Raw genomic sequence first — 16,867 nt, forward strand, 5'->3', positions numbered from 1 at the left:
TGTAAACAATGAACATGAGATGCTACAGTGCAAAATTATAAATCATATTTTAAAAGATTTAGTCTTCAGAATATGGGGGTTTTTTTGCTTGACAAAAGAAATAAGCTTTGATGAATATGCCACTGTCCAATTGATTTGCTTCAGTAATGATAGCCTTGTGATCAAAATTTTATCAGAAATGGTAACTTTTATTTTCTATGGCTACCACAGCTTCCTAAGAAAGCACACCTGTCACTGTCTCTCAAAGGAGAAAAAACATAGCATTCAACACAACTCTGGACATTTGGCAGACCTCATTTGTTAAAAAGTGTGGTTTCCCATCAGTCTAACCTATTCAGGAAATAGGAAAGAAACTTACTAAATAGTTAGGGCAAAAGTAAAATATCATGAAAGGAAAACTCGTCAGAAATTATTCACTGAGTGATTCTGACAACCATTTTGGCATCAGCCAGCAAACAATTGAGTTTCAAAACAAAACAAAACAAAACAAAACAAAACCAAAACACCAAGACAATCTTATCCACAATAAAATAGGTTGAAAAATAACAGAATTTCTATGCAATACTACACAACACCCCACAATAATTGGATCTAAAACCTTCCACTACTAGAAACACGAGTTACTGTTCTCATCAGTCTATGCTATTTTTTGCCTATGAGTATACTTATGATATTACATTAACCAACTTCTCAAAGTTCCCTGTCAGTTTTATTATTCATTCCTAGGTGAGAGTTAGTCTGCAATCCTGGCCATATTGTGGAGGTGTCTACATGAAGAAAACTTTTACAGTGTAAGTGGCCTTGCAATGGAGCTGAATCCTGAGACTCTCTTCTAGCAAACCACCAGGTCACCAAACAGGAATTAACTGAAGGAAGACCTAATTGCTTGGGTTTATAGCTCTGCAGGACCAAAATATAATTTTCTTCACTGCATGTGGTAGTGAATCATACATCAAAAATATCCACGCTCATCAGTTCACACCATACTCAAAACAATTCCATGGGAAGCCAGCATGCAGTTTGAGAGATTTATCCACACACACAGACACACACAGACACACACACACAAAAACAAAACAAAACAAAACAAAAAACAACAACAACAAAAAAAACCCCACCCATGCAAATGTATATATTTATAGTAATGGGTATGCATGGAAAGCCTGAAAGCTTTCTGTTGTCCTCTTTGCCATTCTTATTGAAGGTTCTAAAGCCTAATCTATGGCGCTTTCAGGTGCAAATACATCAGACCAAAGAGCTGTGTATTTCTGCCGGAACAGGCAGAATAAAACAAGGTATTCTATTCATTGACCATTCAGGGTATTCACACGAACCAGGCCCTACAGCTTGTCCAACCTAGAACTATGCCAACCCCTTTGCCAACAGGCTCTTGTGGAGATGTTTTCTCACTGCCCAGCACAATTTTCACCAACAGTGATTTCTGGTTATTTATGGCAGTAAAACTAAACTGATGGTCTATGTAATTCTTTGTACAATTTAAAGCAAAAAAAGCAAAGCCAACCTTCCTTTTCACCTCACCCCCAAGAGTTACATTAATAGTAACCTCAGTGTTGTAACTGAGATATATCAAACATACAATATTCACCTATCAAACATAACATGTAAAAATTATTTACGAGCCTAGATGTACAGTTATTGAAGCTAACTTCTGCATTTCTTTAAAATAACACACTGATTAAAGTCAGGAGATTTAAATCCTAGAAGAAACTCTTGGGGTTTTTTTTGCAAAATAAGCTTTAATTAAAATACAAGTTTGAATCTGCCCAATAAATAATACCCTAATAATTACATTGATCTAAAAATCCAAAGAATGCTAGATAACAATGAAGAGAATCTATGCATGGAATAAAGAGGCAGATGTATTCATCCAATAATATGAGTTGGTTATTTTTCTAATGGTTGGAATGGCATTGAATTAAAGCAAAAAATTCAAAGTATCAAAGTAATGGCTGTCAATCTACACTCAAAGATTTGTGTCTTCACATTGCTATTTGTTATCACTATGTTTTTATATATTGTTGCTTTTGCACTACCACGAAGTTAAAACTGGCTTTTTGAGGGTCAGATCCCCACATGCTCCTCAGGGGGATGTGGCTTCTCGGGCACAGCAGGAGCAAAGCTGCTCTGCTGTGAATCTGATGCTTTGCAGCCCACAGGAATGCTGGAGGAAGGGCAGAAACAAAGCAAGAGGGGTGAAAAAACAAAGCTGTGTTGGTAGCTCCTTCACCACACAACTCCCAGGTTGCTATGAAGTGAAGACAGGAGAGGTGAAGTATTGCAGCTTGAGTGCAGTCTGCTCAACACTCCCATCCAAAAAAACAAAGCCACACACAGTTCTTATGATTAATCTCTGCTCTTTTGCTGTGTCATTCAGATCTGGAAACAACCTTCTGTAATAAAGCTGTGCTTTTGAAGATGAGATGAATGCAGAAAAGCATTAATCATTCATCCCTATGTATTTCTACAGGCATTGAAATATTGTTGAATTTTCTTTTTAATGCTTTATTCATTAGCTACAATATTCCATCAGCTAAATGCTGTGTTTCAGAATAAAACTGCAGTCAGCAACAAGATCGTTCTTAATATCTAATTTCTTTTGTTATTGTAGCTGAATTACCAATTCATCTAAACACTGGAATTCAACAGGTAATTTGTCATGCAATCTGTATGTATTCCAGCTTTTTGTCTCAACTGAAAGACTGAAAAGGCCTAAAAGCAAATTTTGGTAGGGAAGAAATATTAAGCAATTTTTAACAGATCTGCATTGTTCCAGGCTCATAGCTCTCATTTGTTGTTTTCCATTGTTGCAGTCTAGCAAGTTTTATAATCATGTTTGTCAATAAGAAAAATTGTAATTTTGTGTTCTAATTTCTGCCCACATGGCTGGAAGGTGATCTGACATCATCTTCTGATGTCATCTCTGATATCCAGAAAAAGTAGACAAGTCACTGCACAAAGATATAAAACTGGATCATTTGATGATTTGGGTGATTTTTCACTGTAATTTGGCCACAAGAATATCCATGCAGCATAATTATTTAAGTTTCTGATTTATCATAGCTACACCTGACAGATGCGGAGGTTCAAATAAAGCAAGGACAAGCAGGACCAGGAAGGGCCTAAGCAGGACCAGGAAGGGCCTACACAATTCTGATGTACGGAAGTTAAACTTCTCATTATATTCTGGTCTTTAGCACTTAAGAAACCTTTTTATTGACTGAAATAATACCAAAGCCTCAGGATGGGTTTTGTAAGTGTTTCGGCGGTCTAAGCCAGATTTTAATGCACCCCAAGCTGTAATGTGTTGTTGTTTAAATTTATGGGGGGGGTCCCCGGGGAGTGCCCCCTGGAGACCCCCGGGGTCTTTTGGGGTCGAGGTGTTCCCGTGCTGGCAGGCAAGGAGACTTCAGACGCCGGTGGGGTGCTGATGAGGTGAGGGTTTATTCACTGAGGGAGAGGGGAAGGGGGGAAGGGGAAGGGGGAGAGGGAAAGGGAGCGTCTGGAGGCCTCCAGGGGAAGAGGGGCAAGAGGGCAGAGCCTTCTGCCTTAGCATTCTAATCACAGAGGTTCAAAGGGGCGCGGTAACATTCTCCAGCCAATGAGGTTACAGATACAGGATACTGCAGGGAGGGTACAGACTGGGGATAAACCATACATTTTCCAAGGGTGAGCCAGAGCAAACCATTTCCATAAAATGCAATCCCACAGTAATGAGCATTTCCTCCAGTATTTTTCATCTCAGGTGCAATTACTTTCAAGTGCTGTCATAGGAAAGAACATACTTATGAAGACTGTCCAGTTTTGGTAATTTTAAGCGATGGTTAATTTTGTTTAATCATTTAGGATTTATCCCATAGTGCAAGCACGCATTTTTATGGGATATTTAAGCTTCATGTGGTGTAAAAGCATGCTTTGTTGGAGATGAGCAGCCCTGGAGAGGATGGAGAATTATGAATGACACACATGGAAGTGGCATCAACAGCCAGCTATGAAAACCATCCTTTGTGTCCAAGCCCAGAGTAGCTGTCAAGTCACACATACCCCAGTATCTGGGCTGGGTTTATGCCACACAGCACAGAAGGACCACTGCCATGGAACGAGCAGGACACAAACAGCAGCACACGCATCCCCCTGAGCTGGGAAAGCACAACACAGGCACTGCACTGGTGGGGAGGGTGAGCAGCTGCGTGATGTGAACTGAACTGGGGCTTGGCAGCGGCAGGGGGCAGTGACACACAAACACCAGCAGTCCTCACTCTGCACAGCGCCTACAAATGCACAAACCTGTCCTTGGCTGTTTCCAGCGTGCAACGCTTACCACTCTTAGGCTTATTCTTAACAAAACTCACACACTATTTACATGTATTTAGGTGCAGATGCAGAGAAATATATATTGAATACCCACTGTTTAAATGTTAATTCTGATTGCTTTCTCTTATTTCTTTGATGACCACATCCTATTTGATTAATCTGCTGTCCCCCTTGTCCTCTGAAGTCAAATCCTTTAAGCTTGTGATTCACAAGGTGTTGCTTTGCATTTTTACAACAGGCACAAAACTGCTACACTTCAAGGAGCTGGTTTTCATCTTCTCCTCCCTCATCCTTCTCACCATTTGAAAGGTAGGATGCAGTTAAGGAGAAAAAAAGAGGGAGGAGGGAGCTGAGGATGAAGACAGCATAAGAGTTTGACTCCTTAACTGGGTTAATTTTTCTCCTGGCAGGCAAGTAGAGAACTTAAGAGAAAGCTACAGGAAAAAAAATAATTGCAAGACATGTGCTATTCATGTAATTGCTGACATGGCTAATGCTGTGTGATTCATGGCAGCTTTGAAATACTAGACCTTCTTATTGAGGGATGGAGGGATTACATTTCCACTGGGTGCAATTTGAAGAGATGCATAAAAGAAGGAAACGTAAGTTGTTATGAAGAAGCCCAGTCTTCACTTGAATTAGTTTAAATACAACTTGCTCAGAACAATTTTTTTATGAGAAATAAATGGATTTGTATGCCCAACCTGTATTTGGCAAGCCAGTTTCCACCAAGCAATTGCTAAACTGTTAAATTTATTGTGCAGCATCTGCTCTTTAGATATGTGGAAAACCATCAAAAATTATACAGTGTGCACATATAAACATATGTCAGTTTTAACCCATGAGCATGTTCTTTGTATCCTTCACAAATCTGTAAACACCCAGTATTAGTTTGGATATTGATTTAAATTTTGGATTTTTTTTTTTATTTGTCTGCTAGTGGCTTTTTGTTTGCTTGTTTTAACTGAATAAACTAATTCATGCTTAGCAGAAGATTGAACTTGGTTTAGATTTGGGACTATCTATACCTATTAACACCTGAAACAGAGTCAGTACTACATTTCAAGTGTCCTATTTTTCAAAGAACTACAGAGGAAAGACAAAATATCTAGAACAAAACTACCCAAATGCTGAGGGAAATCAGTATCAGACTCACTGCAGTGAAAGCCCTGTATTAAGGTGATGCAAGCAGCTGGACAGACAGCCTGGGGAAGCCAGTCTATTGGTAGACAGCTCACAGAGGCTTTGGTCCCAATGACAGCAGCTTCCATAAGACACCAAGGCAAGTTCTACCCCTGAAAAGAAGCATGAAGAAAGCAAACGTTCTGGTCAAGCACTCAGCTTTGCAGCCTGCTCTCTGGGTGATGGGTGCTGGCTCTTGCCACCATTGCCAGTCCTGGGTCTGCTCCCCATGCCACAACAATCTTTTTTTGTACAGCTCACCTGAACAGGGGCCTTTCAAACTCTGGACACGAGGAACTTATTTCTCCCTTAGGCCTCTGGATGAAAGATGTGCTTGAGCTCCTCTGAAGGGAAATGGCAACAAACACTCTCAGACTAGCCCTGAGGGAGCTAATTTCTCAATGAGTGTATGAAGTTCTCCAGCAGAACTTGTCTGTTTTGAACTACACCATCAGGGAACATTATCAATAATAAAGTCTCTTTTCCACAACACCATGGGATTTCCATTCTCCAGCCAAATGCATTTTCTTTGAGTAAGTGACATTCTGATGTGTTCTGGGACAACTCCATGGGCACTTGCCAAGACCCATGCTGGCTTCTTCAGACAGAGACACACAGCAGTTTAAACTTGGTTTAGCTCATGAGTCTCAAGTAGCGACAGGCCATCTGGCACATTTCAGTAAAACTGGCACTTTCTGCTGAGAGAGGTCCAGGGCTTATATTAGACAGACTTGGCAGGACAGGAGTGAAATGCCCTGGCAGGGCTGTGCGCACTAAGCCTGCGTGGCAGCACTCAATCCAAGCCCGTACAGCCAGAACATAACTCATCAATCCACCCACAGCCACAGAGGGAGCAGAGCAGGAAGAAAAGTGAGTGCTGGGGTGAGGGTCAGGAGCAGTGCAGGAGCAAGGGACCAGCCATGGGCTGCTGCTGCTGCGAGGAGGAGGAAGCATTCAAAATGGAGCTGTGGGGACAGCCACACTTCAAGTCAGGGGGTATGGATCGGAATGAAGCTGCGTCAAAACATTTTGGGAGGAGGATAGACTAGTGCAAAGATTTGAGACTGCATGTCTCCCTTGGATTATGGTAGCAAAGATATGATACACAGGATCAGAGAGTACACAAAACAGGAGAATCTGCAATGAAGTTGGGAATGTGGGGCAAACTGGGAAGCACGAAGGAAGCTTTTTGTACTGGAAAGCTCTGCTGTTGCAGCACTGACGCCTTTCTGACTTGTTTTGGCAATGTTGTATAAGACCAAGTCTGAACCAGTGGGAGAAAAAGTATATGTGATTGTTCCTCCTACCAAAAATGAGGTTAGTTTTAAGATGCAATTATATGAAAAGAAGATGAGAGAGCCAGTTTTGTTGCTGGTTAGTATAAAGAGATGTTCCTACAAGAGTCTGATGACTGAGAAAATAGAATTAAAAATTCATCTACAGAAACAAAGGCTTTACTGAGAAAAATTCTTCTCACTAGAAGAGAAACATGCAACTCCATTTATTGCAGCAGCTGCCATTACATGCATTGGCTGACAACCCATCCTGGGCACGGATCACAGCACTACTCAAAATCTGCCCTCAGGCATCTTTTTCTATATTCCATACTCTAAACTGAACATTGGACAATGTCTGACACATGCACACAGGTGCCACACAGACTGCTCCCATCTTACTCTCATTATCTATGGCTTGTTTGTAAAAGTGAAGACCTAACCAAGAAGATAATGGTGGGATGTGTCCTCCTTTGACTGACCTACTTCAAGCCAAAAGACTAGGAGGGGAATCACAAATCTACTTCCAGAGCAGACTGAAATGTGTCTTTGGCACAGCATCCACGCACACACTCTTCATACATTCAAAAAAAGCTTTTTTGTCCTTTTTCTCAGATTTCTGTTGTCAAGAGAGGACCATTATTGATAACTCCCTGAGGCTTCTTCTCCTTGTGTCACCCAATACCTCATTCACACCTAAGGCATCAGGACAGATGAAAGCAAAACAGAGATGAGCAGTTCTTTCCCTGGTATTCAAACTTTAAATCAAACACCCACTTCACTGTACTATAAACAGAGCTGCCTGTTTGGAGCACCAAGGCACTCCTGTAATATTTCTTTTCCTTTAAGATTTTATATTTCTCCTGTGAGAAGCAATTACAATAGAAGTGTCAAACAAAAATAAATTCTTGTTAATCACAGTCACTGTGAGCCTGCCAAGTAAATCACATCTCAGCATTGCTGTTCCATTTCTCAGGTAGAAATAAAAAGTGTATGAGAATGCCATGGTCTAGAATTGAGCTCTTCCCAAGAGGAGGTACAAAGTTTTTGAAAATAGAAGTTCTTCTCCTGTGTTCATGACACTGTGTGGAATTAGACAAGCACTAAAACTGAGTATCCAGTGACTGTAAGAGTAATTCAGGTTGGAAGGATTCTCTGGAGGTTTTCTAGTCCAACCTTCATGCAAAGCAAGGCCAAATGCAGAGTTAGGTCAGATTGCTCAGTTCAGCAGGGCCCAGGGGTTTCTGAACACCTGCAAATCATTGGTTCCACAGCTCCTCCAGGACACTAGGCTTATGTGCACCTGCTCTGACCATAAACAACTTTCTTCCTATATGCAAATCTAGTTGGATTTCTTTCCCTGCAACTTGTGTAGGTTGTCTTTGGTACTTTCAACATCCACTCCTGAGAAAGGATCTGACCTTTTCTTTGTAGCTTCTCATTCCCTTCAGCTTTTCCTTCCCCAAACTGAATAAACTCAGTGTCAGCTTCCATTCAAATGTAGGTGCTCCTGCCTCTTCACCTATCTATCACAATCAATCACTGATAACATGCATACATTTGTTTTGGTTTTGGTCTACAAATAGGCAGATCTATGCATCTGAAAGGAAAAATAACAAATGGAGAAAACTTCGGGCTCTCCACTGGGCTGTTATTTTCCCATAATTTTCAAACTCAGAGGCTTCATGAACTGTCCATGTGTCACAAGGGAGCTGCCTTCAAATCACCTGAAGAGGGAATGGTACCAAACTTATTCCCCTCCAAATATGAGAATTTCTATGGGCTTTGGAGAGAGGTTTTGTTCTTAGTTTATCTTCATCTTTCCACAATTCTCTGTGTTGTGAAAACCAGCCATTTCAAGATGATGCAACTGCAGCTGCTGTTCCAGAACTGAGTGCAAGGGAGCAGTTTCCATCGTGCCAAAGAGCTGCTAACCATGGTTTGAAAATGCTGTGAGGTCTCCTATTTCCTACTGAGTAACATGTGGTGGCTTGGTGACTAGATCAACTATCTTTTTAGTGCTATGAATTTTAAGCAGAATATCAGAAACCTCTTTTAAATGAGTCGATCTTAAGACATCCAGTCGAGGTATTGCAGACTTGAGCTTACAAAATGAGTTTTCAAATCAGATAAATGGTTATTTTCCCCAGGAACCTTCAGGAACACTATTGAGTCAGTGAAAACAGGTACCAGAAACCCAAATACAAATCCTCTATACAATTTACATCACCCTGAATAAACTCATCATGTATCAATGGCAGAGGTCTTTGTTGCACTGGAAGATACTGTGTCCGGAAATACATGGAGACATGGTTTTGTACTCTGACTCCCCGTTTCTGCACCGTCCACACTTTTGTACACAGAGCTGTAACAAAGCAGCACACATGCATAAAAGGTATTTCACATTCCTCTACCTGTGATCCAAGTCCAGTAAGAGTATTTGGGTATGAGCGAGGAAACAATTTCGACTTTCTTTCCTGACTTCTTACCTAAGATTGTCCTACCTCTGTCATAGGGAACGACTCTGACTGGTGATATTCTGAGAGCCACAAAAACTATGTAACATTTTTTAATAACTCACCCCAAGAAATAGAAATGGTTGTTTACTAAAGCAGAACTAAGGAACCTTTGTTCAATACTTCAGCCTGCAACAGAACAACATATAGAAAAAGTAAACAGAGGGGGGAGTTTTTTTCCTCACATCCCTTCTTTTTGTGGCTTTAGGAAGTTTATTTAGAGCCAGCAAGTACAGCTCACATTCTCTTCTCTGCCAAGTGCGGTTCTTACCGGTGACCACGCTGGGGATTTTGGACAGAAAGCTCTTGACAGTGCGGATGGGAACTCCACCTGTTTTGTCATCTTGCATTCTCGTAACAATATCTTCAATCTGTCAAAAGAAAGCAAAGACTTTCTGGTTTATGCAAAATGGGGACTTTGACACATATACCATGAGTGCTTTGGAGCCCTGTTGATAGAGTAGTTTTAAAATAGTGCATATTACTGCACAAACACAGAGGTAGAGACACTGCTACCTGCCCAAATTTAAACCCTGAGATTAGAAACCACAAGACAACGCAGACTAGCTTTGAAGATGGTGGTTGGATAATGACAATCCAACTGTAACTGTGTTTTTGCTGACCAGGGGTGATAAAAAGCTGTGTTTGCTCCACAGATGAATGGGATTGCCCTTGAACCAGTTTAAGGAGGTTCACATCCAGTCCACTTTCTCCTCTGCTCCCACATTCATTTGAATTCGCAGTGCTGTAACCTTGGGAGAGCTTTCATTGTCTGAAGGGTCCCACACAGTCACCAGCCTCCTATGGCTTGAGAAGAGTCTGAGATAGAATAGCTGAAGGAGGACTTCCCCTGCCTCGTTTTGTTGCCTAGAATGCTACATGTCCCACAGTCAGCACACAAGGTAAATGACCAAAAGTAAAATGATTATAGAGGAAAACTTGTTGGATTTTCATAGCCAAACTACCTTTTAGTTCACAGGCACTCACATAAACTATCACATTACAGAAAGAGACATGATCATCTTCAAAAGCCATGGCAATCAGAGGATCCAATTACCAGGGGAAGGAGCTTAATCCTCCTCCTACTTACTCTGAAATAGAAAGGGATTTTTGTACCTTTTAAGGCTACTTGCCCTGCATTTACTTGAAGGCAATGCCAGGGAGAACAAAAAACTGAACATAAGCACAATGCAGAAATTCAGTATCTCCAAAAACTCCCTCCAAGTTAATAAGGTCTCAGAAGCCCAACAAAAATAAACCCAAAGCTGTAGTCTCTGTTAGCTCAAGCAGCCAACAGCACAGCCCCACCTGCTGTTGTTGACAGGTGGCCAAAGGCAGTCAGACAGGGAGCACAGCCCTGATTTTACCTAAAGATTTCCTCCTCACAGATGCTACGAAACAGAACAGCAGCAGAGAGGTTACATGATGGGAGCACAGCCCCCATCTCCTCTAAAGGCAGCCTAAGAGCTCAACATGCTCCTCATCTCTGGGAAGCCACTTCATTTACATACGCAACTGAGGTTTTTTTCACAGATTTAACACCTACATTTCAAAACAAGTTTAATTTCAAGTCTTCCCGAGGTGGTAAGACAATCTCCCTGCCAACTTCAGGCACTGAATTTGGTTGTGTTTTTAACCTCAGGTTACCACTTAACTAAACTGTTCACACCTTGTTTATATATTACTTTAATTTAACACATCCTGAATAAATTCTCAGTGGGAATGAAATCCCAAAGATGAAAATATCCTGACATTTTCAATATATTACATGAGCTTTGGGTACTTAGAGAGTTAATTTGTGATAGATTAACAATACTTTCCCCACAAATGAATCACTATAAAAATTATTACCACTTTTCCCTTTTGCCAGAGCCTTATGCAAAGTTGATCAAAGCATTAGGCTTTCCACTCTGAGGATATCTGGAGAAGTAACAGCTCATCTCTGATACCTGGAGAGGTAACTGCTCTGCTAAAGAATGGACAAAAAGTGTGTCATTTGTTGAGAGGAGCCTGACAGCATCACTTGTTATCCACCCAGACCTACAAGGCTACAGCACTCCAACACCACACCTATCAAACTACAGGGCAGCTCAGTTCCCTGCGAAGCGTGGAACAAGAGTCACAAGATCTCAGAATGGGTCAGGCCAAAAGGGACCACTGTGGGTCATCTGGTCCAACCTCCCTGCTCAGGCAGGGTCATCCTAAGGTGCAGGATTGCAACCAGGTTCTTAAAAATCTCCACTGGGGGAGACTCCACAACCTCTCTGGGCAGCCTGTTCCAGTGCTCAGTCACCCACGCAGTAAAAACAGTTTTCTTCATGTTCAGGTGGAACTTCCTGTGCATCAGTTTCTGCCTGTTGCCTCTTATCCTATTGCTTGGCACCATCGAAAAGAGTCTGACTCCATTCTGAGTCTTGGACTTCATCCAAGAAGGTCAGCCAGGCTAAGAACTGCTTCTGCAAGACAATGAAAAACCCTCTGTGTTACCTTCATCTGTATCTACTTGTAGCTGACATCAGAGAAAGATTTTTCCATGCATATTGGGAGGAAACTACTCTGAAATGTGCTACTAGTACCCCATGTCTCCAGGAACACTTCAGAGCTTCAAGAATCGTAAGAATAACATTTGGTTAAACTATTGTTTTCTCTTTTTCTATTTGAATGAAAAGCTCAGAATGAAAAATGAACTAAAATAATTACTTCAGTGCAGGAAAAGAAACTTTTTACTCTTTTGCTTGCTATAAGCTAAAGGAACACCAGTATGATTTATGTCATTAATGCTACAAGAAGAGTTAATTCAAGCAAAAAAAACCTTTAATTATCTTAAAAGAAAGATATATTGTTTTTACCAAAACTATTCCCTGTTTCAATCAATCAAACAGCACTCTGTCTCAAATGGGGCCATTAATTTCAGTTTCAGTTACAATTACAAACACCTACTGCATTTTTAAATAAAAAAGAAACAAAGCTACCCTAGAGATAGCTCCTTCCCAGAAGGCTCCTTCTTACTCGTGTCTTCTAGCCTGACTACACTACTGGCACTTACTGCTCTTCTTATTTCAAATTGTTGGATGTTTCATTGCTCCTTCCCTTTCTACTCCAATGCCACACCTCCATTCTTTCCTGTCCTCTCAACTGATCCAGACATGAATACACCTCATCCTCCTACAGCATGCCCAGAATTTTCAGTCTGTTGCCCAAGAGCCCACAGCATCACAAGCCCCTGGCTGTACATACTCTTTGCATTCCCAACACGCTTTTCTCGTGCTTTCCAGCAAATTTCAGCCCTGCTCGAAGAGGACAGCATGGCATACTCAAAGAAACATTTGATGATAATTTTATTCTTCCTTGAAATTATAATCAAGTTTTAATTAAAATATTAAAAACCTCTATCTAGCAATGTTTCCAGATTTTGTTCAGTCCACTACAAAGAGAAGATGTGACCCTTTACACCAGCCTTTGTTTTTTACCTACCCAATCCTTGCAGATTTTACCACCCTGGATCCAAATTCCTGCTGAGCTGTGGAAATATTTCACAAAATAAGTGCTACACTGACAAAGCAGGAAAAAAGTGATCATTAGAGCTTCAAGCATGGGGAAAAGCAAAGAGGGAACATGAAGTGTGAAGGTCACTTTCCTCAAAGCTTTTAATCTTAACTTTTAAGAGAGTTACCTAGACACTCGAGTGTTAATGACATTCCCTTCAGCTTCTGCTTGTCATTAAATACCCCTTAGGCTTCCCTCTCTGCAGACAGGGAATGAGAGTCCTTGGACAGCTCATTTCATCAGGCTAGGAGGCAGAAAAAAGTGCAACAAAGCATTTCTTATTTATCTCTTCTAAATGAGCAAGCTTCAGTGAACTAACTTCTGCCCAACAAAAGTCATGGTAAGAAATGAGCAATGCTTTTTGGTTAGTTTTTCTATGATGGAGGTCACTGCTATTTCAATCTAGCCTGATTTTGTAAAGGGAATTTTTATTCTTCCCTCCAAGTGGATTCTGTGAAAGTATCTCCACAAGAAAGCCAGAGGAATTCATGTATCTGCTGTCACTGTTAGCTACACACTGTAATGTATGCCTAACAAACTAGATCTGCTTTTCCTCATGACTGGTTGCTGACAAGTCTGCTCCTTACATTTATCCAGAATGTTTGTATTCCTCATTATCCTTCTCTCAAGGCACTGAAAAGGGCTTCTGGCTTCAGGAACACATTAGTGGAGACATAAACAACTGCAGGTAGTTTATGAGAGGTTACCAGCATATTCTGCTACACAGAATGTGATGGAAATTGAATGCATATATTGCTAGCACCCATTAGACCTTCTTTTCCACTATCAATACTTTTGCTGGCCTAAGGAGGCTGAAGACACAAAGTAGAAGACCTTGAATTTCTGTCAAAGCCAAGATGTCTATCACTGGAAGATGAGAAGTCCTTTTTCTGAGGCAAGACAGAACAAAAGATCACATTTGTTGATGTATTAGAATAACTAAGTCATAAAACAACAAACAACTAATGTAACAACCGCAGCCTGGCAACTTTGGGTCAGTGTCACCCAACATGCCATTACCATTATAAGAGGGAAAACAACTCTCAACTTCGCAGTAGCTTTTCTTTGTCCCAGCACCAAGGTAAAGCTGGCACCCCTTCTGCTGCAAGTTAGAACATACAGCCTTGCTGAGCCCTGGTCAAGGTTGGCTTTCAAGGGGACACGCTGAGGGAAGGGCAAGTTATACATGGGGAAGAAAAGCTACCAGTTCCCACCTCTCACACCCAGACACCACCATCAGCTAATGGAACTCCCTGCCTCAACACACTCAGTTGTGGCTGAGTGACACATAATGATGGCAGAGGCCCTCATGGTCCCATTTTGCCATTTTATTTTGTGAGTTAGTGAGGAAAACAGTGCCCTTTTCATATTCTAGGATTTGAGTTAGATGTACATATTCCCTCGGACGCTGCAGGAAAGCTCCTGCTGCCCATTTCTGAATATTTCAGTATGTACCAGGTGCCTGTATGATTACTCACAGCAGCTACCCTACTCTTGGGGCCTCCTGTCACCAGCTAACCTGTGGCTGGCGAGTCTCCTAGCATCACTCATCAGTGCCAACATGAAAGGTATGGGGTTAGAGAGAGCAATGATCCTCTCTGACCACGCCAGTGACAGCTCTCGTGCATACCGGGGGAGCTGGGTGGTACACAGAGCAAAGGATCGCTCTGTTATCGGTTAGCACGATGGCAAGAATTATAAGCACATTTGATCTTTCCACTGAAATACAAGCTTAAAGAGCCTGCTTCTCACAGTGCCAACTCTTACTCCCATAAGTGCCTCTGACACTACCGGTGTCCCTGTGCATTCTGCACCTGCTGACTCCTGCCACACAGCCCACGCATGCACAAACAAGGAAAGTTAATTTGACAAGATGCCTGAAGCCAACTTGCTTCACTGGTCCAGACAATTTCACTCTGCTCAAAAAACAAGAAGAAAAAGCTGAAAATTAAGGGCTGTACAGCTTCCTTTGGCACTCTCAAGGGAGAAGGAACAACCTTGCCTCTGAGACAACGCTGGAAAGTGGCAGAGCAGCACTGCTGGAGAACTCCGGCGTGGCCTTCAGCAAGCACCAGCATCTGCTTCTGCCCAAGTTTCCTCTCCTGTAGCAGAGATAATACTGAACTACACAGGGGTGCTGAGACTTAATTCAAAGATGTCCAAGGACTTGGGATGCCTCGGATAGCAGATGCCACACAACCACGGAAGATATGCTCCCCATCTCTGACAACGTTTCACAGTCCCGGCAATGGCAGCAGAGCACAGATGGCAACTGCTTCCCACCTGACCAGTGCCCAGTGACAGCCAAAGTCACGCCACTGGTGGAACTTGTGCTGGTGGAACTCCTGATGGAGTTCTCTCTGCTTCTTTTTAAAGTTCAGAGCTTATTTCAGATAAAGGCAGAGTATACCACATATCTCCCTCAGTTCTGAGTGTGTTTCAGGGAGTGTTAACTGTGATTTTCATATGTTTACTGGGATGGTGAAACAGAGTTAATAATGCTGCCTTGAAACTAGTAACTTGCTTTTGCATTTATATATCTTTGCTCTGAATAGGAGGGTACCAGTGAAGAACAACCACCAAGGCATTTGTCATACTTAACTGTATGCTGCTGCTAATCCATCTAGAGCTTCACAGAAGTGAGCATCTACTCACAAGTCATCACATGGAGGGACAGGTTTCACCACATCAATTGGATTACACAAAACAATCCCTAGGGGAAAACAGTGACACTTACTCAGCTGCTGAGGTGCAACACAAGTGTGGAAAGTACCAGGCAGCAGTTTTTTGATCAGGCCATGCCTCCCCTAACACAGCCTACAGTGTCAGCTCTGCACAGCACCCCCAGCTCAGGCCTGGGCTGCGTTACAAGAAAACACAGTCATGGAAAATGAGAGCTGGAGCTATTCCCCTTAGGCACTGTATGCACAGTTGGAAAACAGGGTTTAATATTCAGCAGAAAAACAAAGCATAGCAAATTAATTCAGCAAACAGAGATTCTCCAAACGAGCTGAACTAATGCAATTTTCTCCCTCCCCAAAAATCAAGCTTTTTAGCCCATCAGTGTCAACAGTGAGAAGCAAAAGACATCAATGTGTCAGTGTTATGCAAACCCAATTTTTCATTAAAAACATTTTGACAGACAACTCCCGATGAGCTCAATTTCTACATGAGCTGTAATTGCTTGAAAGAGGAAGCTATTTTGGCATGTTAGGAAGCTGTGTAAAAATAAAAAATAAACTCTTGCTTATTGATTGTGCTACTGTAATTACAGTAGCAAATGCTTGGGACTCTGTTCCACTAGGCATCATAACAGAACTGTCTTGTGAACAGTGGTGCATTTTTTCCCCATGTTTTCTACATTTATGGCTGAGATGCCACATACATGCACGTAATCAGCTTGAGAGATCTTACACCATTGAAAGAACTTCTGCTCTAATTAGAAACCTTCTAAGGCTAGCAAATAGACCAAATATTTACTTTGTTCCATAAGCAGAAGTGTTAAGCTTTTTAAAATAGTAGGAAAATATCATAAATATCCAATGAAAAGACAATATGAATTTTAAATAAAACCCCAGTGGGAAACAAGTGGCCACAGAATTGTGACAGAGGTGTGAAGAAAGTCACACTTAAAAAAAAATATTGCCTCTGCCACACAGTATTTATTGAATTTTTTGTAACTTATGAACTATGCAAATCTATGCACAGAAAAACACATAAATGCAAAGATTATTTCAGCCAGGAAACCTGTAGGATGGAATGATCTACACACTGTTTCTCAGTGTGTGATCTGAATTGAAGAAATCACCACTTTGGGAGAAGAAAGGCAGAAGTTAGTCCCTGTGTCCTCTTAACAGTGCTGCTAAGGGAAGGCACTGGTGCTGGCACCATTTAGGCTGTTTGTATCTGCCAGCTTGTGACAGAATGGAGCCTCCCAGACCATTTTTCACATGTCACCAGTCACCTAGTACTAACTGCATCTGACCATGCCATCCTCAGCAAGACTTGAGTGGATAA

At 41.6% G+C, this 16,867-nt stretch overlaps 1 protein-coding gene across 1 annotated transcript in view; it reads right to left on the reverse strand.

Moving 5' to 3' along the window:
* RGS6 (regulator of G protein signaling 6) overlaps nucleotides 1-16,867 on the reverse strand; it is a 262,657-nt gene that overhangs the window by 96,563 nt on the left and 149,227 nt on the right. The window contains exon 3 of the mRNA XM_063398679.1: nucleotides 9,576-9,675. Within this exon, the coding sequence (XP_063254749.1) occupies nucleotides 9,576-9,675 (100 nt within the window). The remainder of the gene's footprint in view (nucleotides 1-9,575; nucleotides 9,676-16,867) is intronic.

This window comes from Prinia subflava, chromosome 5, assembly GCF_021018805.1.
Source record: "Prinia subflava isolate CZ2003 ecotype Zambia chromosome 5, Cam_Psub_1.2, whole genome shotgun sequence".
Lineage (NCBI taxonomy): Eukaryota > Metazoa > Chordata > Aves > Passeriformes > Cisticolidae > Prinia > Prinia subflava.